A 17,742-nucleotide genomic window follows, 5' to 3' on the forward strand; every position below is an offset into this window, starting at 1 on the left:
TCACTCTTCTATCATGGTGTTAAATTGTTACCATGAGTATACTCTACCTGCCACATTGTCTCTTTTCCTTTTGTAGCATTACGTAATTGTTTGCTTTCTATGCTTCGTGGTATTCATAAACAATTGAACACAGTACAGTATATGTTCCATTAGTTTAATTATGGGGAGTGTTAGGGTAGCTATTCGATTAAATGTAAGAATAATAGGAAGGGCAGAGCGTATGTACAGCGATACAATGTGGGTAGCGATAGAAAATGGACAGTGGCGTGATGAAAACAGTAGGGGAGGCACAACTATTTCCGGATATGGGATTTTATCTTGATTTTGGGGGGAAAATTGTTCAGTTTCCGACATGCGGGAGATTCGGGTTCTGGATATTTCTAGGGAACCTAACCCTTCCGCAACCCGGGGATGCCTGTACTTCGAAATGCATTCACTATAAGAATGAACAAGTGTTTACCTATGAAGAGGACTCGGAAACTGGTTAAGTGCTTCTTTATTCTTTAAACCACAGCCACACTCATTCCTAAAACCAACCCCGAACACGCGTTTAACAGCCCCTTTTAAACATTCCATCTCCGCCCTCATTCCCAATCCACATCTTCGTCTCGCACGCCGAGTCAGTGTGACGTCAGTGCCCTTTAACCCTTGACCCCCGTCGAGTGTATTCCCGTGCGTGTGATTGGTGTGTGCTATGCTGAGTGTGGAGATTTCATGTCTGCGTGGTGCGAGTGCGTGAGGATGGCTCGCAGATCCCCTACATCACCCCACCCCATTCCATGAGACCGAGTGGTCCTCGGCTCAACAACTGTGCACCTCGGCCGGTCAAAGCCAACCGTGGCCGGGCGCATGTCATTTCAACAAAGAACAAAAAAAGTGCAATGAAGGCAAAAGTAACACAACGGAAATGTGCAATAAAGGCAAAAGTAACACAACACAATTCCCTCTCCGTCCCCTTCTTAACAAGTGCGCCGCCTCTGTCGCAGACTTCACCCACGATCCAACCCCTCGACCGAACACAATAGGGTTGCAGGGATGTCCGTGTCCACAGCTGCAACGAGGCGGCGTGAGCATGAGTGGGTTAAGGATCCCCGTCCTGTGGCCAAGTCCGATGCTGCGGCTGTGTTTTCAGCCACGGACGCCGATGGATCCGGTGCTGGCGTCCTGTAGTCCTGCAGAATGGGCAGTGGCTGCATTGTCAGTCGAACGCGTAGCAGGCCGCGAGTGTGACAACCTCCTCCCACCCGGCCGAAGTGATGATGAAGTTGAGCAAGGTGACGATGCTCAAAGGGGCAGCTCGGTCGTGACGTAACGTTTTAGCCTAGAGGGGTGAACGTACCACCTACGTTTTCCCAACTGAATGCGAACACATTGAGGTCGCAATACCTGTACCACTGTGACCGGGCCCTCTTCAGGGCCGGTGCAGTTTCGCTTGACATATGTAACGATACCTGCGGGCAGTGCAGCCAAGCCAGGTCACTCACTGCAAAGGGATCCGTGACCGGCGGCTTAGACCGCAAGCGCTCGTTCATAGGTTGCGCATACGCGGATGCTACTGAGGCCGCCTTGCGAGCCTCGCGCAAATATTTTAGCAAGTGGCGGAATGCAGCTGGCAAATCTCCCGAACACAACGGAATAGGGCGCAACTGTGCCTCAATCAGAGGGCTTGGCTCGTGTATATACATCAAGAAAAAGGGTGAGTATCCCGTTGATCAATGCGGCGCCGAGCGATAGGCCGTCAAAACCCCTGGGATGTGCAAATCTCAGTCTGTCTGCTGGTCATTGACCAAGTGACACAGCATCCCCGAGAAAGTGCGGTTAAAGCGTTCTACCATCCCGTCCGTTTGTGGGTGGTTAGGGGACGTCCGCACCTTCTTGACACTCAGCATGTCACACGCCTCCTGCAAAAGCTTGGAGGAAAAGTTTCTGCCCTGGTCCATCAGCAGCCACTCAGGAGCCCCCTTGTGAGCGACATACCCATTTACAAAGGCGTCCGCTATAGATGTCACAGTCTGGTCAGCCAACAAGCAGGCAAAGGGCTAGCGTGTAAAGTAATTCATCCACACCAGTAGGTATCTACTTCCTCGAGGAGTGGCAGGGAAAAGGCCCAATATATTGAGGGCCACGAGCTTGTTTACCCGGGAAACTGCAGGGGAGCGCTTCACCCGACCGGCGGGGGCTTCCTGCGTGCACAGTTTGCGCACGCCGACACCCCACGGCGAATATCGGCGGACATGCCCAGCCAAAAATAGTGAAGGCGTAGCGTAGCCTCGGTCTTACGGCAACCTAGATGGAGCAACTGTCGGGCGTGAACATCGGAGCATTGCTGACTTCGCAGGGAAGAGGGCACCACGAGGACTTTACGGTTCACAGTCGCGTCCCAGCGCATCAACAAGCCTTCCCACATGAAGAAAAACTTCCCCAACGTGGGGAGATCGTCAGCGCATGTCGTCTCCACCAGCCGGTCCTTCCATTCCCGCAGGATTGAGCCCCAAGTTGCTATCAAGCGATGCCAGCTGCCCCGCCCGGTCCGTTTCCGCGGCGGAAACCGGCGCCACAATCTCGGGTTGCGCTGTGGCCAGCGGTCTACAGTGTGGGGATCCGTTGCCGCAGGCACACTTAATGGGGGCTGACAGTCTGGACAATGCATGGTCGTTTGTATGCATGATTCCTTTCCAATGCACCACTCGAATGGCCGCGAACCGAGGCTGATGATCCCGGCTGGTCGTCCCTGGTGCACTTGTCCTGCTGCGGCATCCGTGGGCGATGTGTCCCTCACGACCGCAGCGATGGCAGATGACTTCTTCCGTTACCCGAGGATGCTCTTCTGACTCGCGAGATGCCCAACGCAGGGGTCGGCGCTCTGCTTCTCGCGGGATCCTCAGATACTGCCGCAGGGCTGCCACTGTCTCTCCCTCGTCCTCCTCCACCGGCGGCGCGTGTCTGGTTGGGGGCCGTGGCAGCCCCTCGACATCACTGCGATTCCATGCGATGTGTGCCACACTTCGCGTGGGTCCCGCTATCTCTTCGTAAGCCCAGAAATGTCATGCAACCCAGAGCGAGGTGCAGGCTTACTCCTCCACCACCAGCAGTATCACTCCCACCTTCTGTGCTATGGCAAGGAGCCGCTCTGCCATCAGCGAGTTCAGGCCCGGCTCGTTGAACTGCGGGAATGCGGCTTCTGCCAGCGTCAACAATTCTGTCCTAAAGACCAGGAGCAAATTGGATGCTTCCCGCTGGCGGTTTTTAAACTTCTGGCGAGCCCCGTATGGAGGGTCGAACACCTCCGCCATCTCCTTGGAGACGCCCTGCAGGGATCCTCTTTTTGCAGGCGGAATCTGGTCGAACACTGCCAGTGCGGGCTTGCTCCTCCGTCCACTTCATTGCCCGGGTGGCTTCTCCCAATCTGGATATGAACCTCTGTATCGCGCCCAGTTGGCGGCTCCATCCTGGTCCTCCCTCCGCGCTGCCTCTGCTTAGTTTCGGGCTGAATCTCGCTCCCGATTAGTGCCCTTGCCCCTTACCCGGTCAGCTGCTCTCCACTGCGCTCCAGTCGTTCATGTCCCCCAGTTGCCGCTGCTGTCGGCGGATATCGGGAAGACAGGCCAGGGTTTTCTCCCAGGTCCCACGCGGGACGCATGGTCGGCGGCAGCACTGGAGCTGCTCCATCCCCTGATAGCTGCTGCGGGGTGTCTGGTCAGGAAAGCTGACCGTGGCACCCGTCCCTTTGCTGGGGAGGACTCAGCCGGCGAAGCAGTGCGGTTACTGCCTCCAGCAGCTGATCCATTTTCTGATCCCTAGAGGATGATCTGGGGCGTCAGCGGTGCTGGGTCTGCACCGTCGGGTTGGTGGAGGAAGGTGCCCACGCGGGACGAATCCCGACTCGTCGGTTCCATTTCCGAGCAATTCTCGTCCTGAGCACCTAGAGCGTCTTCTGGCTGAGTCTCCCCCTTTGGGATCTTGCGTCGGCTGAAGCGAGACCTCCCACCGCTGCCACCAAATGAAGAGGAGTCAGAGACTGATTCTAGATTTGAAGCTTTCGTGACTGCAATGATTCATATTCTTAGGTTTTTTCGGTAAAGTCACGTAGGTAAAACATAAAAAAAAAAATTATTTTTTTTTACTTTCATTAATTTTAATGTTTTACCTACGTGACTTTACCGAAAAAACCTAAGAATATAGTCAGAGACTGGTTAAGCACTTCTTTATTCTTTAAACCACAGCCACACTCGTTCCTAAAACCAACCCCGAACACGCGTTTAACAGCCGCTTTGAAACCCTCCATCTCCGCCCTCGTTCCCAATCCACTTCTTCGTCTCGCACACCGAGTCCATGTGATGTTAGTGCCCTTTAACCCTTGACCCCCGCCTAATGTATTCTCATGTGGGTGATTGGTGTGTTCTATGCTGAGTGCGGAGATTTCGTGTCTGCATGGTGAGAGTACGTGAGGATGGCTCGCAGATCACCTATATTAACATTTTCCACAATATACGAGTTACAGTATTTGAATTATTCAACAGTTTCATACGAATTTTCTTTTACTACTAACCATTATAGTTCCAGTCAACCCAGTTAATAGTTATGTACTGACATCGGGGATGTCACTGTATGGTGCCGGCCCGGAAGGGTCGTGCCGTTCGATGTTCCTACATCGTGGACAGCACCGTGTGGGTGGCTGTGTGTAATACCAGCCCTAGCGAGGCTTGGTGAGCACCGGGATAGTGCGGGCACCATGCACAGTGTGTGGTGGAGGGGGTGTCAGTCCAGGGCCATAGTTGCCCCGGGCCATGACACTCTGGTTGACCCTGTAGACACGTGATCCGGAATGTCCATACAGGAGGCCCCAGGTGGGGGGACTCGGGAGTGATCACGTGACCGGAGAGAGCTCTTGAGAAGGATCGAGAGGGAACGAGAATGTTCGGGAAGGCGGACGGGGCCAAGGGCGGAGCGGCCCCGACCGGAGAGGGATATAAGGCGGGTCCCTGAAAGGGACCGGGGTCGCTGCATTCTACAAGCTGGAGGCTCAACATCTACAAGCGGGAAGCTCTACGTCGCAAGCTGAAACTCTCCGTCTTACGAGGCAGCCACATTGTCAGAGACCCGAGTGAGGGATCGACCCTTCGTAGCAGTAATTCGCTGTAGTCTGGTAAAGGGGCAAGTTACCCTTTTGTGTTACGGTGTTATAGTGTTACAAATAAAAGTTTTGCCTCTAAAAGAAACGTCTGCAACTCAGTTGGACCCACTACAGTTATAAAAAAAGCAATAAAGTACAGTAGTATGTTAATATCGACAGCAAACCTATATCAATTTCAGTAAATGCTATTATTCATAGCTTTAACATTTCTGAGCACCACTATAGGTTATGAACTGTGTGTTTAGCCACTCACTCGAGGCAACGCATGTCGCATCTTCAATAACTAACACGAGGAAAAGCTCTCAGGGTTGTCACCCAGGTTCAACTGTTCTGTCGAGACGCCTTGTCGCCAGATGGGTGCAGACATCCTTTCACGGAGCATCGCACCAATTTGACATTGAGAAGCACTATTTTAAACACAATTGGGCAAGAACACGTAAAAATTACACACTTTAATTTTACATACTCTCAGTACATTTTCCACGTTTAAAATGTGGTCCTTTTGGTGTACCGCGTGTAAACAAGTTTGTAGGATATGTGATAATTTGGAATTTTCTTACAAAGCTCGGGGAAAAATACAATGGTAAAACAAATAAACAATGCATAACCAACCAACTTTCCAAGGTCGGTGGGAAGCTGTGCCAAAACTTCTGATAGGAGAGGCAGCAAGAGGGGGGTCCTGGGCTGTCCCACTTACAAAGGAGAGAGGCGCGGTATGCGCCAAGAAGTGCGTAATGGGAAGTTGGAATTACTTGAAATGGTCTCTGCGGTACAGACAGAAGAGAAGCAACACCAGGGAGCTCATACATCTCTCGGATAAACCGTGAGAATTGAGTTCGCAGGAAGGGGGGCTCACTTCTGAAACACCAACAAAACATTTTAATTATTCCCACACGTGTTAAAATAAATTGTTCATACTACCAACATGAATTAGTATTGCCAGCATTGAGGACACTGGACTGTCTCAGTCCATACATTTAGAAGGCCCCAGCTGGGTAATGCAGTAATGCCACAGTATCGTTCTTATAGCTCGGTAACTCTAAAGCACAGCATTCCCAGCAGAGGACCCCAACGGGGTGATCTAGAACCACATCTAAAACTATCGCACTGTCCAAGCACTGCACTTGCAATTTCTACCTCTGACAATCGGACTCAGGGTGAAGCGAGATCAACGCTGGGACTTCTGACTGTTGGGAGACTGTGGTGCTCGGCTCAAGTTATCATTGCTCTGCTACCCCACCACCACAAACACTGCCATCCAACACAGCAGCATCCGAGCTTACACACCTAACCGACCCCCCTGGAAAGACACAAATTAAAACAGCAAGCTGTTTGCGCTGTTGCAATTACAAAGATGCAAAGTCAGTTTATTTCAAATAAGCTTGACTTGCATTAATAAATGCAGCTGGGCTAATTTAATACGCACTGTACAAGTAAATTCACTTCCAGGCTACACAGACAAAATCATGACAATGTATTGTGCAAGATAGTGTCTAGCCTCACATGTGGCACTGCTTTAAACCGGCATGTCGCTTAATTATGCTGAAGGCGACATTCACAAACCAGACCATATATTTGTTAACGCTGCTCGCCTCCCCACCCACATTCCCAGAACTATCCCAACTACATTTGGAGCAAGGACGAAACAAGGACTTCTGTTGCCATCAGTAAGCACCCGAGGACACGACAAAACAGCCTACTGCTAACACGCATCATGCCCGAGATCAGACTCCCTCTCGGCATATCCTGGCCTGTTAGATCTACATCACCATGACTTGGAAGCATCTGCCTGACGCCAAATTCTGCTTCTGAGAACGAAGCGTCACGCGCATGCACAATCTCGAATTATTTATAATTTAAACAAAATTCCCTTTATTCACAAACTGGTTTTGAGGACTAAGTAATGGGTGATGCGAAGACAGAGGCAGGAGGCAATACAATGGGTGTTCTCATGCAAGTTGTTGTTCAGCACTCCCAGTGCGTGGAATCTGCAGCTGCCTAACAGCGCAGAATGGCAGCTCCACTCCATTGGAGGAGCGGTCGTGCATCCGTTGCATTAACGTCCCGCCAAACCAGGGTATTCACTACAGTAATTGTAAATGTGATGTAAAAATTGGATACGTCTCACGCAATGCATTTGCATGCATTAAGGTATTTTCTTAGTCATTGCCTTTATGCGATAACCCAAGTAATTTTCACAATTTAAACAGTCCGAAGCCTTTTGAACAATCATTATTTTAATGATCTAAAAACGTTGATGAACCCACCAACTTACGGGCAAGCAACCCAGAACTGAGACCCACTTGATGCCCACTTCTATGACCGTCACCATTTGCATCGCAAGTTATGAAAGTCTGGGCACATAGGGGCCAGATTGGACACCACCTGCCATTATCGATTGACCATTATTTGTTTAGTTAATGGATCATACAGTACCTAAAATGAATGCAGTCCAATCTTTTAAAATATAGCATACCTCACTCGAAGATTATGCATGTTTTATTTGACTGGTAGTCGTTTTACATGGTATATAGACCATAATTAGCTGGGCTGAGGCTCAGTATTCCTTAAACATAGTTCTCCATGATAATCTGAGCTAGGAGCTCCATTCACAAGTCTAAAAAAGTTAGGAAAAATAACCATTAACATTTGATAAAACTGAATTCTGATCCGAACAGGAAATTGTAATTCATTAATTTTCCTTGCAAAGATCACATATTTGATATAAAATAGTGTTATTTGACCAGGTAAGGCCCACCGAGCGATATAGCTCTTTTTCAGACGCTACCTGGCCACAAATAATAGGTTAACGAAGTGGCTTATAGTGTGGAAATGTACAGCAGCCAAATACTCTAAACACACATTTTTAAATGTGGAGGGAAAAAACGGATGACCTGGAGAAAAATACACGTGACCATGGGGAGAACAAAATCCAAATATACAGGCGTCAGGATCGGGATCGCACGCACGACCTCCTGTATACAAGACGAGGTAGCTATATTATGGGACCTTCTTTTCCAGTATCAAAGTATGAAATATAAGAATAGGGTTTATCCTTTCTGGCAATAAAACAAGTGTGAATAAACACTTTTTGCAAGGAATCGAGTCTGCATTAACCACACGTACGTATGGTGAACATGCAAACAAAACATGCACTGATAATATATGCATTGTCTTGGAAACTTATTGGCCGACATCAGACAGCCTTTTTTACGGCCTAGTCTCACCAGTGTCAGACTAGAGAACGCCAAAAAGGCGCACAGTACAAAGCCAATGCACATATCAGAGAATTTATAGCTCAGGGTGAGCAGCTATTTCATACCTTTTTTGTCAGTATCAAAGTATTACAAATAAGAATAGGTTTTACCTCTTTCTGGCAATAAAACAAGTGTTAAAATGTTCAAACACCAAATACCTTTTGCAAGGAATCAAAGTCTGCATTAACCACACGTAATTGTGAACATGCACACAAAACATACTGTTTGATTGCCAGAAAGGGTACAATCTATTCTTATTTTTCATACTGGCAAAAGGTCCCATGATATCGCTGCTCACCCCCAGCTATAAATTATCTGATACGTGTGGCATTGGCTTTGTACTGATCGCCTATTACGTTCTCTGGTCTGACACTGGTGAGACTAGGCCATTAAGAAGGCTGCCTCTGGTGTAGGCCAATCAGTTTCAAAGACAATGCATATATTATAGGAGCATATTTTGTTTGCAAGTTCACCACAAGTACGTGGTTAATACTGACTTAACACCTTCCAAAAGGTATCCATTTGGTATTTGAACATCTTAGCACCTATTCTTTTGGTCTTTCGGTAAAGCCATGTAGATAAATAATAATAAAAATATCACGTTTCCATCGCAACACAAGCAATCGTCATCAGGTGAAACATTATAGCGGGAGAGCTGCTGAGGCAGAAAAAAATATAGCAGGAGAGCTGCTAACGCAGGATGTTATATAGGTTTGAGATGGGTGTAGCCCAAGGGTAAGTGGGCGGGGCTAGAGATGGAATTTGCGTGTAAATGTAAGATCGGAGAGCTTATATACCTCCACAACTACGAAGCTGTGGAGGTGGCCATTGTATTGTGAGAGATTAGCATGTCAATCTATTAATGTAAAAATTAACATGTAAATGTAAGAAAACCGGGCACCACCGAAGCTGTGGAGGTGACCATTGTATTGAGATTAGCATGTCAATGTAAGAAAACCCCTGCAACGGTGGCTTTGTTAACGAGACATTTAGCCTGTTAATGTAAGATTAGCATGTCAATGTAAGAAAACCGGGCGCCACCGCCACATCGAGGACAACAAAGCTGTGGAGGTGGCCATTGTGAGAGATTAGCATGTCAATGTAAGAGAACCACCGCAACGGTGGCTGTGTTAGTGAGACATTTAGCCTGTTAAAAAACGAGCCACCGCCACATCGAGGGAAAGGAGCAGCGGTGGCACCTGTTTTATTGCCAGAAAAGGTAAAGCTTATTCTTATTTTTCAAGGCGAGGTAGTTAACATCTCGCCACCGTGGCGCGCACTAATCGTGTCTTACGAAGGGCCATCACCCAAAACATTATCCTTTAGAGCAGTATTATCTACTTGGTGTTTTTTATGATTAGGCACCACTGCTGTTTTAGTACTGTATTGCTAAATGTGATTCATATCTAACTTGTATAACACAAAATTAGTAAATCTTACTTTAAGTAAAAGTGATAGTCGAGTATTGTTTTGCCCAGTTATTTTGGAATTCTAAACACATTTTGAACAGTTTGCAGTAGAATCAACGATTAACTTTGCATTAGGTCATTAAATTTTGATTTTGACGCCAGTATGAATGCCTCCGCATATGCATAATCGCAACTCACATTTTAACTGTGCGGTACTAATTTGCGGTTGCCCTTTGGATTTCGTTTAACAAAAATAGGGCAACTCAAAACAGTATGTCTGTGCAACCCTCAAAAATAAGGCATGCACCTAAGCTAAAAGCAATGTTGGGATGCACAACACATGTTTGGGACTGCAGTGTGCATGTAATGAGGTGGCCAAGTGTAACATGGCAAGTGTGAAAATGCATTATGCATCTCAGATCCTGCTCACTGCTTCATCCTGGAGCCCAACGTGTCCACCACCCACCTCCAGGGAAGTGACACAATCTAACCATCAGTTCAGGAACCATATTGACAATTAGCAAACTTTACGTCAAAAGTATATACCAATAACTAATGGAAATTTCCTCGTGGAAGTTCTTAGGTACAGTATTCTGTTCATATAGTTATCGAAGCCAGTTACTAAAACTTTACGGACAAATTTAAATGTCTTATTTATGCTTATTATTTAAAAAATACTTTGTTGCAGATGTGCTTCAAAATTACAACAGACCGACCTGTAACCTTTACAAGTAAAATTCAGCAGCATTGTCATAGCCATAAGCATGACAAATACATTTTCTCGCACAGTATTCAAGAACATGTAAGCACTGTACTATCTATGATCCCAATGCTGCGGTTTCCTTTCAATAAATATAAGCCAGCAGCAAATAATGATTCAAAACAATGCAATCAATTCACCAACATGAACAAAATACAAAAAGATGTACCTTAATAAAAGCCAAATGTATTCAAATGATGTACAATATCAAGTTCATTCATTCACCATCGCTACAATCAATTTCACTAAACCAGTTTAAAAATAGCAGAACTTGAAGAGGCGAGTAATGTTATGTACAGAGGGGCTGTTGGTGCACAGGGCACGTGTGGTACAAAGCCCGGAGGCAACTCACAAACAAGCAGTGCAGCTCTGTTACCGAACGCATTGTAAGTTCAACTGATGTAATGGGCTATTTCACATGGTTTGGCATTTGGCAAGCAGCAAATAAACCCCAAGTGAATGGCAAAGTGGAAACAAAAATGTAAAAAAAATATATACCTAGCTCCAAAGCAGTATTTACTGCAGCATTCAAGTATATTCGTGTGCTTAAAGCACACGTTTTTGAGGGGCTTTCTAGCAGTGCATTTGTGATGTTTAATGTAAATGTAGCATTTGCCATCCTTTTAGCGTCAAAGGCCTAAATCTGGCAACATTCATTCATTAATATGCAAATCACTTTAATGCATCGTTTGAACAGAAAATCATTTCCAATACTCATTTGAGTGTATATGTACTGTACTTCAAAAACACACCCTCAGTAGCTCATGTGTCGTGACCCCTTGTCAAAAGTAGCATTGCTGCATTGCTTGTATAAAATGAATGCACTGCCCTGCTTGTGAACTGAAGGTCAGTTCACATCATACTGCAGAACATATATTTTTAAACTGCCTAATCTAGATGTTATGAGCCACGGATATATTTTTTCCGAAAAAAGGAATCTTGTTTTCGTTAACATTATTTACGTTTGGTGGAATGTGGCTTTAGTACAGGGTACGCTAGAAAATGAATGAACCAATGCATGTGCTTAACATGGCATGAATTAAAATAAACTTAACACAAAGGTGAAAGATCATTGTTGTTTGTGACTTCTTGACCAAGTGCAGAAATGCACATCATAGATGTGTAGTTGAAAAGCTCTGCTTGTGCAGAACTTGCAAGAGTTACAGTATACTGTACTACCTTACGTGTACAAATATTTCACTGTGTGCAAGATTTTTGCATCCCTATCTCTCGTACAGTTTTCTATTTTAAATTGTGGAGGCCTGAGTTCACTTTTGTGCAAACATCAGCAGTGACGTGCAGGTGTGCGCGTGTGCCCAGTGTGTGTACACTGGCTGTGCATGTCTCGCTGCCAGCAGGACCACGCAGCAGCCTTCATCTCTTGCTGCCACGCCGAGGGTCACGGCCATTGCTCAATCCAGGTCCAGGCAGCGCCGGCAACCCCACGGCACCGGGTGGAGCCAACAACCCACCCCGGCCATTTCCCCGGCCCCCCGCAGTGTGTGCCGGGAGAGCAGGCGGCTGCATGGTGGAGCTATAGCCTGGAGGTGGCGCTCCAGAACCCAAAACTGGCATTGCTTGTGAACCATTGCCTGGCAAAGAACAGCACACATTTCCATAAAGATATCACCAGGGGTGGTGCACTCATCCAAGATGTATTGCTATTATTAAAAGTATCTACTACATGCCTGCCTGTAGCAGTTCATTTGTAATTAAGCTATCGTGCATTACACAGCATGTTTTTCCCTTTAACTAGAAATGTTATTTTTATCTGTGAAATAGAAACTAGTCTGGAAATGTAACCTGCCATGGCAGAACTCCATTAAAATGTAATTCAACAGAGGCTGGTAGAGCAATGAAATTCATCAGTGTTCTAAATTTATCAAGCAATGTTAACGGATGTGGAAGCCGATACCGAGACCAGTAACATTAATATTTTCAAACGTACACTTCTAGGACAGACACACAGGTCAGGTTATTCCGTGTAATGCAGTCACCACTAATTACATACGTGACATCAAACAAGGAAGCATTCACTGCATGTCTAAAAGGCGCTTTGAGTGTGAATTTTAACTACACAAATCAAAATCCAAAACCAAGCTACGACGGTAAAACAGCACACACATTTCACAAGACAAATTTCTTTAAAGTAAACTAAATTACATACAGTAAAACAATTTCGAAACCATTTGTAATATCATAAACTTGTCATTTTAAGAAGCTTTACTATACACAGGGTACAATGGTGTTGGTTTTGGAGTAAGCACAATATCTGTAAATGTGGATAGATTATTGTTTAATTTCTGCACCTTTTGTTAAAATAAACCCAAGTCTGCTAAATTAGGTTGAGCCTACTTACACTTCTACCAATGTTTTTTTCTATAAATGTCAACACTCATGAGCGAATCAACCCCCTTCACATTTACACTTAAGTCTGCTCATGCCCAAAAAAACATGAATTTATACTGAATTGTAACATACCATTCATCTAAGTAGTATGACAATTGTTTAATGATTTTCACAAATAAACATCAACATGCCAATATATATTTAGGTCTATATGCTAGACCCATATATATATTTATTGTGATGGCTAACAGCCTGTTCAAATGTATTTCCTGCTTTAAGTGTAATACAATTATAGCACATCTGAATAAAAAAGCATATCCAACATTAGCTGAGCAGAGGAAAAAAGACATGACCAGAATTGCTGCTGGAAATGCAATCACGTGGCCTGAGACAATAGAGGTCAATCCTCTGCCACTCCAAGCACTGCCACTGTCAAAGATATGCTGAGCTGTTTGACAGCCCCTCACTGAGTGCACACACACCTGCTGGGTTTGCTTGTCCAGCCCCAAGCTGACTGGTGGGAGAGTTGCTCCTGGCATCTCCCTGACAACATGGCAAAAAACATCATCAGTGGCATTCATTATCAATCACTGGCTACGCTTATAATATATGTTAAAAGTGGCCAACTTACCGTTTTACCCTGGTTCATGAAATCAGGGTTTGGTTCACTAAAGTTTGGAACTTCTGAGAATGCCATGCAGAATCTGGCAATTGTGAGATACAAACCAAAGATAGAGAAAATTAATATTCTGGAGACACAGACAAGCAAAATCAACACCACTCTCACCTGTATCATTAACACTTATCATGCATATTTAAACGTGCTAATAATAAATCCCATTCCAGTATTTTGCCAACTACGGTGTTTACAACTGATACATATGTTGCACGAAGATGTTGCACTTACTCTCCAATCTTCTGCAGGTCTCCTCCACGGCCTGTGTACAATGTTAGGCAGCCCTTCCACATGGTGGCATATCTGTACTCAGTCACACAAATCAAATATGAAACAATAAGCTATTTTCATTAAAAGTTATTTTTTCCAGCCATGTCTAAAAACATAAATATCCCCTGTTCAAACCCCCACCTATGTATTGCTAAGAACAGTTGCTTGAATGAACACTTAACTTAGTTTAACATGTCTTGGTTTATTGAGTGAACACTTTGCCAATTTCTTCAAAGATCGTTCACTACATGCGTATTAAAATTATAGATTAACTGTTTTGTTACAGACTATATAATCCAAACATGCATAATACAGGTTTTTTTTGGGTGAGATTACATAAATATACGGTAAATGTGTCGTTAAACCCGGCACCACCTGACACGGCCAATGAGTAAGGTTTGTCACGTAAACAGAACATGCCAATTCGTTACTAGTACAGCACACCAGTGTGTTGGAGAGTAAATTCACAACCTCCACCCCCTGGACGTGTATCACCCGCAAATGCACAGGCAGTGCAAGTGGTATTAAATATTTACACATTTGCAGTGGTTGGTTAGATCATTGTTGCTGAAATATAGCTCTGGAAGACACCCAGGAGTGACCTATAGCACCCTGGATGTTCATTTCACATTCATTTATAACTTAAATGGAGGAAATCACAAAAAACGGCTACAATATTAACTACGCCCATATACAGCGTTATATCTAAAATATAGCAACCCCTTGCTCTTTGCAAGAATTCCTCCAAGCGGACAGCAGGATTGCATTAATCCTCTGGCATGTGGTCCTAACGTATTCCACGTGTGCAGTTGGGTCGTATTTTGCACTCATGCCATGCCGGCGAGTCACTGATGAAGGATACTCTCACGCAAGTCGACCATTACATTATGACTCATGTTAGTCAGTCTATGCTGCCACCTTCTGCCGGGGAGGGAATTTGCTAAATAAATATCGGGCATTTAGCCAATGGTTTGGATAACTCAATTGTATTGGTGATCGCTCGAAGTCCATCCTGGTAAGAATTTTTTTTTTAAAGTTGAATAAGCTAACCAAATTATTTCGCTGTTTTTTAAAAAGTTATTTGCACTTTAGTTGTTGGTATCATTCAGGGAGACCATTATCGTATTTTTACACCTCTAAAGTTATGCCTCATTGGTACATTAATAATTACGATTAATAGAAGATTTGGCCAACTTGACTACTTTTAGTGCATATTACAAACTCGGGTGAGCATTGCAGATTCAGTCAAGTTTCACAATTATGATTCATGCTTGATTTAAAAATAATTAACAGAAATGCTCAGTTAAAGATAAATTTCTATGCAAGCTAGAAGACCACACCATAATTATTTAAACAATAATGCATGTTATTTCCCCCAAAGCGTTTTAATTCGATTCTTCTTCTTAGCCATTCAGCCAACTACAGGACCGGAGGATGCATCCAGATGATTCAGGAATTTAACTCGTGAATGTCAAGAAAAAACACTCATAAGTGCTGAGTGTATGGGCACATGCATTCAAATCTGCTATAGAGGTGTTAAGGCAGATGTGGCCACGGGTTTCAGCATGTGCAACTGGAATTATTTTTTACGTTCACGGGTGGAACAAAGACGTGCCAGCTCAAGATTTTATGTGCTGCCCGACTTGTCCAAGTGATTTACTGTGCATTTCATGGCCATGCTCCAGTTTAAAAGGCTCCACATGTGCATATCATTGTGAAGCCCTTCTTGTTTCTTGGTGCTGAGCAGGGATAAGTCCTGGTGGGTTCCAGCAAAAGAAAGCGTTCACATGGAAGGGCAAGTGGCATGGACGCATGGTTTGGGGCAGGGCTTGGAAACCTGCAGCTCCGGAGCCGCATGTGGCTCTTTAAGGACTGCTTCGTGATGTTATGTATTAAGGTCAATCTCGTATTAACATGCTTGTGGCTCTTGAAATATTTAGTTTTTGTTTACCGAATTCGAAAAAAAATTGCTCTTTCTATTTTGGTTACCAACGCCTGGGTTGGGATATTTGAGTAAGGCACCCACAGGGATTGCACATAGTTAGCAGGCTGCACTTTATTACTGGGTATCCAATTTACTTGATTGCTAGATTAAATGCTGTTAATTCGAGTTAAAAGGTTTTGTAATATTAATTTGAAAAGCTATTTAAGCGGTCTTAAGTTAACATAAATTTATGGGACCCCACTCGTAATCTCCACATGGTGGAACAGCGTACCCAATCTCCCACCTCTAAATTCAGCAGCACAATGTTCGGAATTTGTCCACGGGAGTTTTTGTACCCCCCCCACCGCCATACGTTGCGGTTTGTGCTCTGTACTGGGCTCCTACTGAAATACATATTTTTTAAGATTTTAAAACAATTCATGTATAGTCTCAATAGGCTCTTACTTGCTTATAACTGAAATGATAAAGTGTAAGATATTCGAATACTGGGAGATTTGCGATATGCTAACTTCCGATTCCATGTCAGTGCAAACATTAGTGGCGACTTCACCAATCTCCACACAGCCTCCCCATGTCTGATACAGCCTTCATCCAGCAGTGGATTGCCAAACCGACAAAGGAAGCTTTATTTTTAATTCTGCTTGTATCATTTTACGATATGTGGTGTTACTGGCATGATCTTATCCTGGTCCGTTAAAATGATTGTTGGGCCACAGATGTCCAAGGCTGTGTGTTGCTAGGGCGTGGGTGGCATTTTGGAGGGTGCCCCACGTGAGAGTGTTGTGAACCACGTACCCCCGTGTGAGCCGCAGGATATCGCCCCCCTGGATGAGTGCCCCAATGTCGTCCCACACGGACACGGTCATGCTCCCCGTCTTGTCGGCCACCTTGCAAGACCGCACCTCGTGTCCATCCTTGGTCTTGGTCACTCTCCCTTCACGCGTCATTTCAGAACATTACATCAAACATCACCCCACGCTGAGCCAAATGTGCAACCTTTTACACAAGCGGTGTTAAATCATGCTGCCCTCCCTGCCCGTGGACTAGGCAGAACATTCATGCGAGTTCTGACAAATAAGAGGCCCATAACAAAAAGGTAACAAAAAAAATGTCCAATGTATCTATTCTCCTACAAAATATTCCAAGTTGATATGGAACGACCAGTGGCGGGTATCACCCACGATTATTCCATTAACACTGCAATTACCACTTTTTTTACATTTTACCATTAAAAACATTGCCACAAGGCTCGCCTGCCTCATCCACCACCTCCTTGCATTCATTGCTTTAACTCCATAATGGACGCACGTGTTCAACTCTGCTTTCGGTCAACTTACCTATTTCCAGGACTATGAATACCACGTTAAGGTTTTTAAGTCCTGCCTTGATGTCTTTAATGAACACAAAAGACTCGCTATTGGCCATTTCGCCTCTGCTATAAACGTTGGCGGGACCCGTGGGGACACACCTGGGCTGGGCGGGCAGGGTGAGAGGGGGTCAGGGCGGGCGTGCGGGATTGGGCTCGGCTCCAGGGAGCTCACGGCGTGGCCGCTAGGTGGCGCCCGGGGCACATGCCCGAGCCAGTGCCCGCCCTGCCTTTTCCTAGTCGCCCTGCCCTGCCGGGCTTCAACAGGAGTCGTTGTGTCCCTCCCTCCCCTTTCCTGGCTACAGCGCGGGGCGGCCAAAATCACACGAGAGGCATCTCCGCGTCGACTACGCCTCCACCGCAACGGGTGGGGGACGAAAATAAAAGAAACACTACTGTAGTAGTAGAAATCGTAACAATGATGGTACGGAAGAGATACAGCTAGTGGGCGTCTTTTTGTCTGTTCACTGGACGATGCGGCGGCCTCGAGCGATGCTCGTTAATTAACACAATGGGTAGACGTGGGTTAATATTGTGAGTGAGAACAGCGACAGAGCCCCTCGCTGCCACTGCCGC

At 45.5% G+C, this 17,742-nt stretch overlaps 1 protein-coding gene across 1 annotated transcript; it reads right to left on the reverse strand.

Moving 5' to 3' along the window:
- Positions 1–10,726: 10,726 nt before the first annotated feature.
- On the reverse strand, positions 10,727–17,742 carry LOC144728625 (SOSS complex subunit B2-like). Its single transcript, XM_078608182.1, has 6 exons — positions 17,138–17,742; positions 16,596–16,734; positions 13,817–13,888; positions 13,541–13,613; positions 13,392–13,452; positions 10,727–12,152 (listed from the first exon to the last, which is right to left on the reverse strand). The coding sequence occupies exons 1-6, from the start codon at positions 17,223–17,225 to the stop codon at positions 11,935–11,937; spliced, it is 651 nt and encodes a 216-aa protein (XP_078464308.1). The 5' UTR covers positions 17,226–17,742; the 3' UTR covers positions 10,727–11,934.

This window comes from Lampetra planeri, chromosome 2 (assembly GCF_965212315.1).
Source record: "Lampetra planeri chromosome 2, kcLamPlan1.2.h2, whole genome shotgun sequence".
In the NCBI taxonomy this organism is placed as follows: Eukaryota; Metazoa; Chordata; class Hyperoartia; order Petromyzontiformes; family Petromyzontidae; genus Lampetra; species Lampetra planeri.

What these genes read in the sequence shown, in the direction of transcription:
- LOC144728625 (XM_078608182.1), bottom strand. Translation starts at nt 17,225, where the DNA reads ATGGCCAATAGCGAGTCTTTTGTGTTCATTAAAGACATCAAGGCAGGA. An exon ending in GACCTGCAGAAGATTGGAGA is followed by an intron (nt 13,614 to 13,816) that starts GTAAGTGCAACA and finishes CACAATTGCCAG; the next exon opens with ATTCTGCATGGCATTCTCAG. An exon ending in TCATGAACCAGGGTAAAACG is followed by an intron (nt 13,453 to 13,540) that starts GTAAGTTGGCCA and finishes CCATGTTGTCAG; the next exon opens with GGAGATGCCAGGAGCAACTC.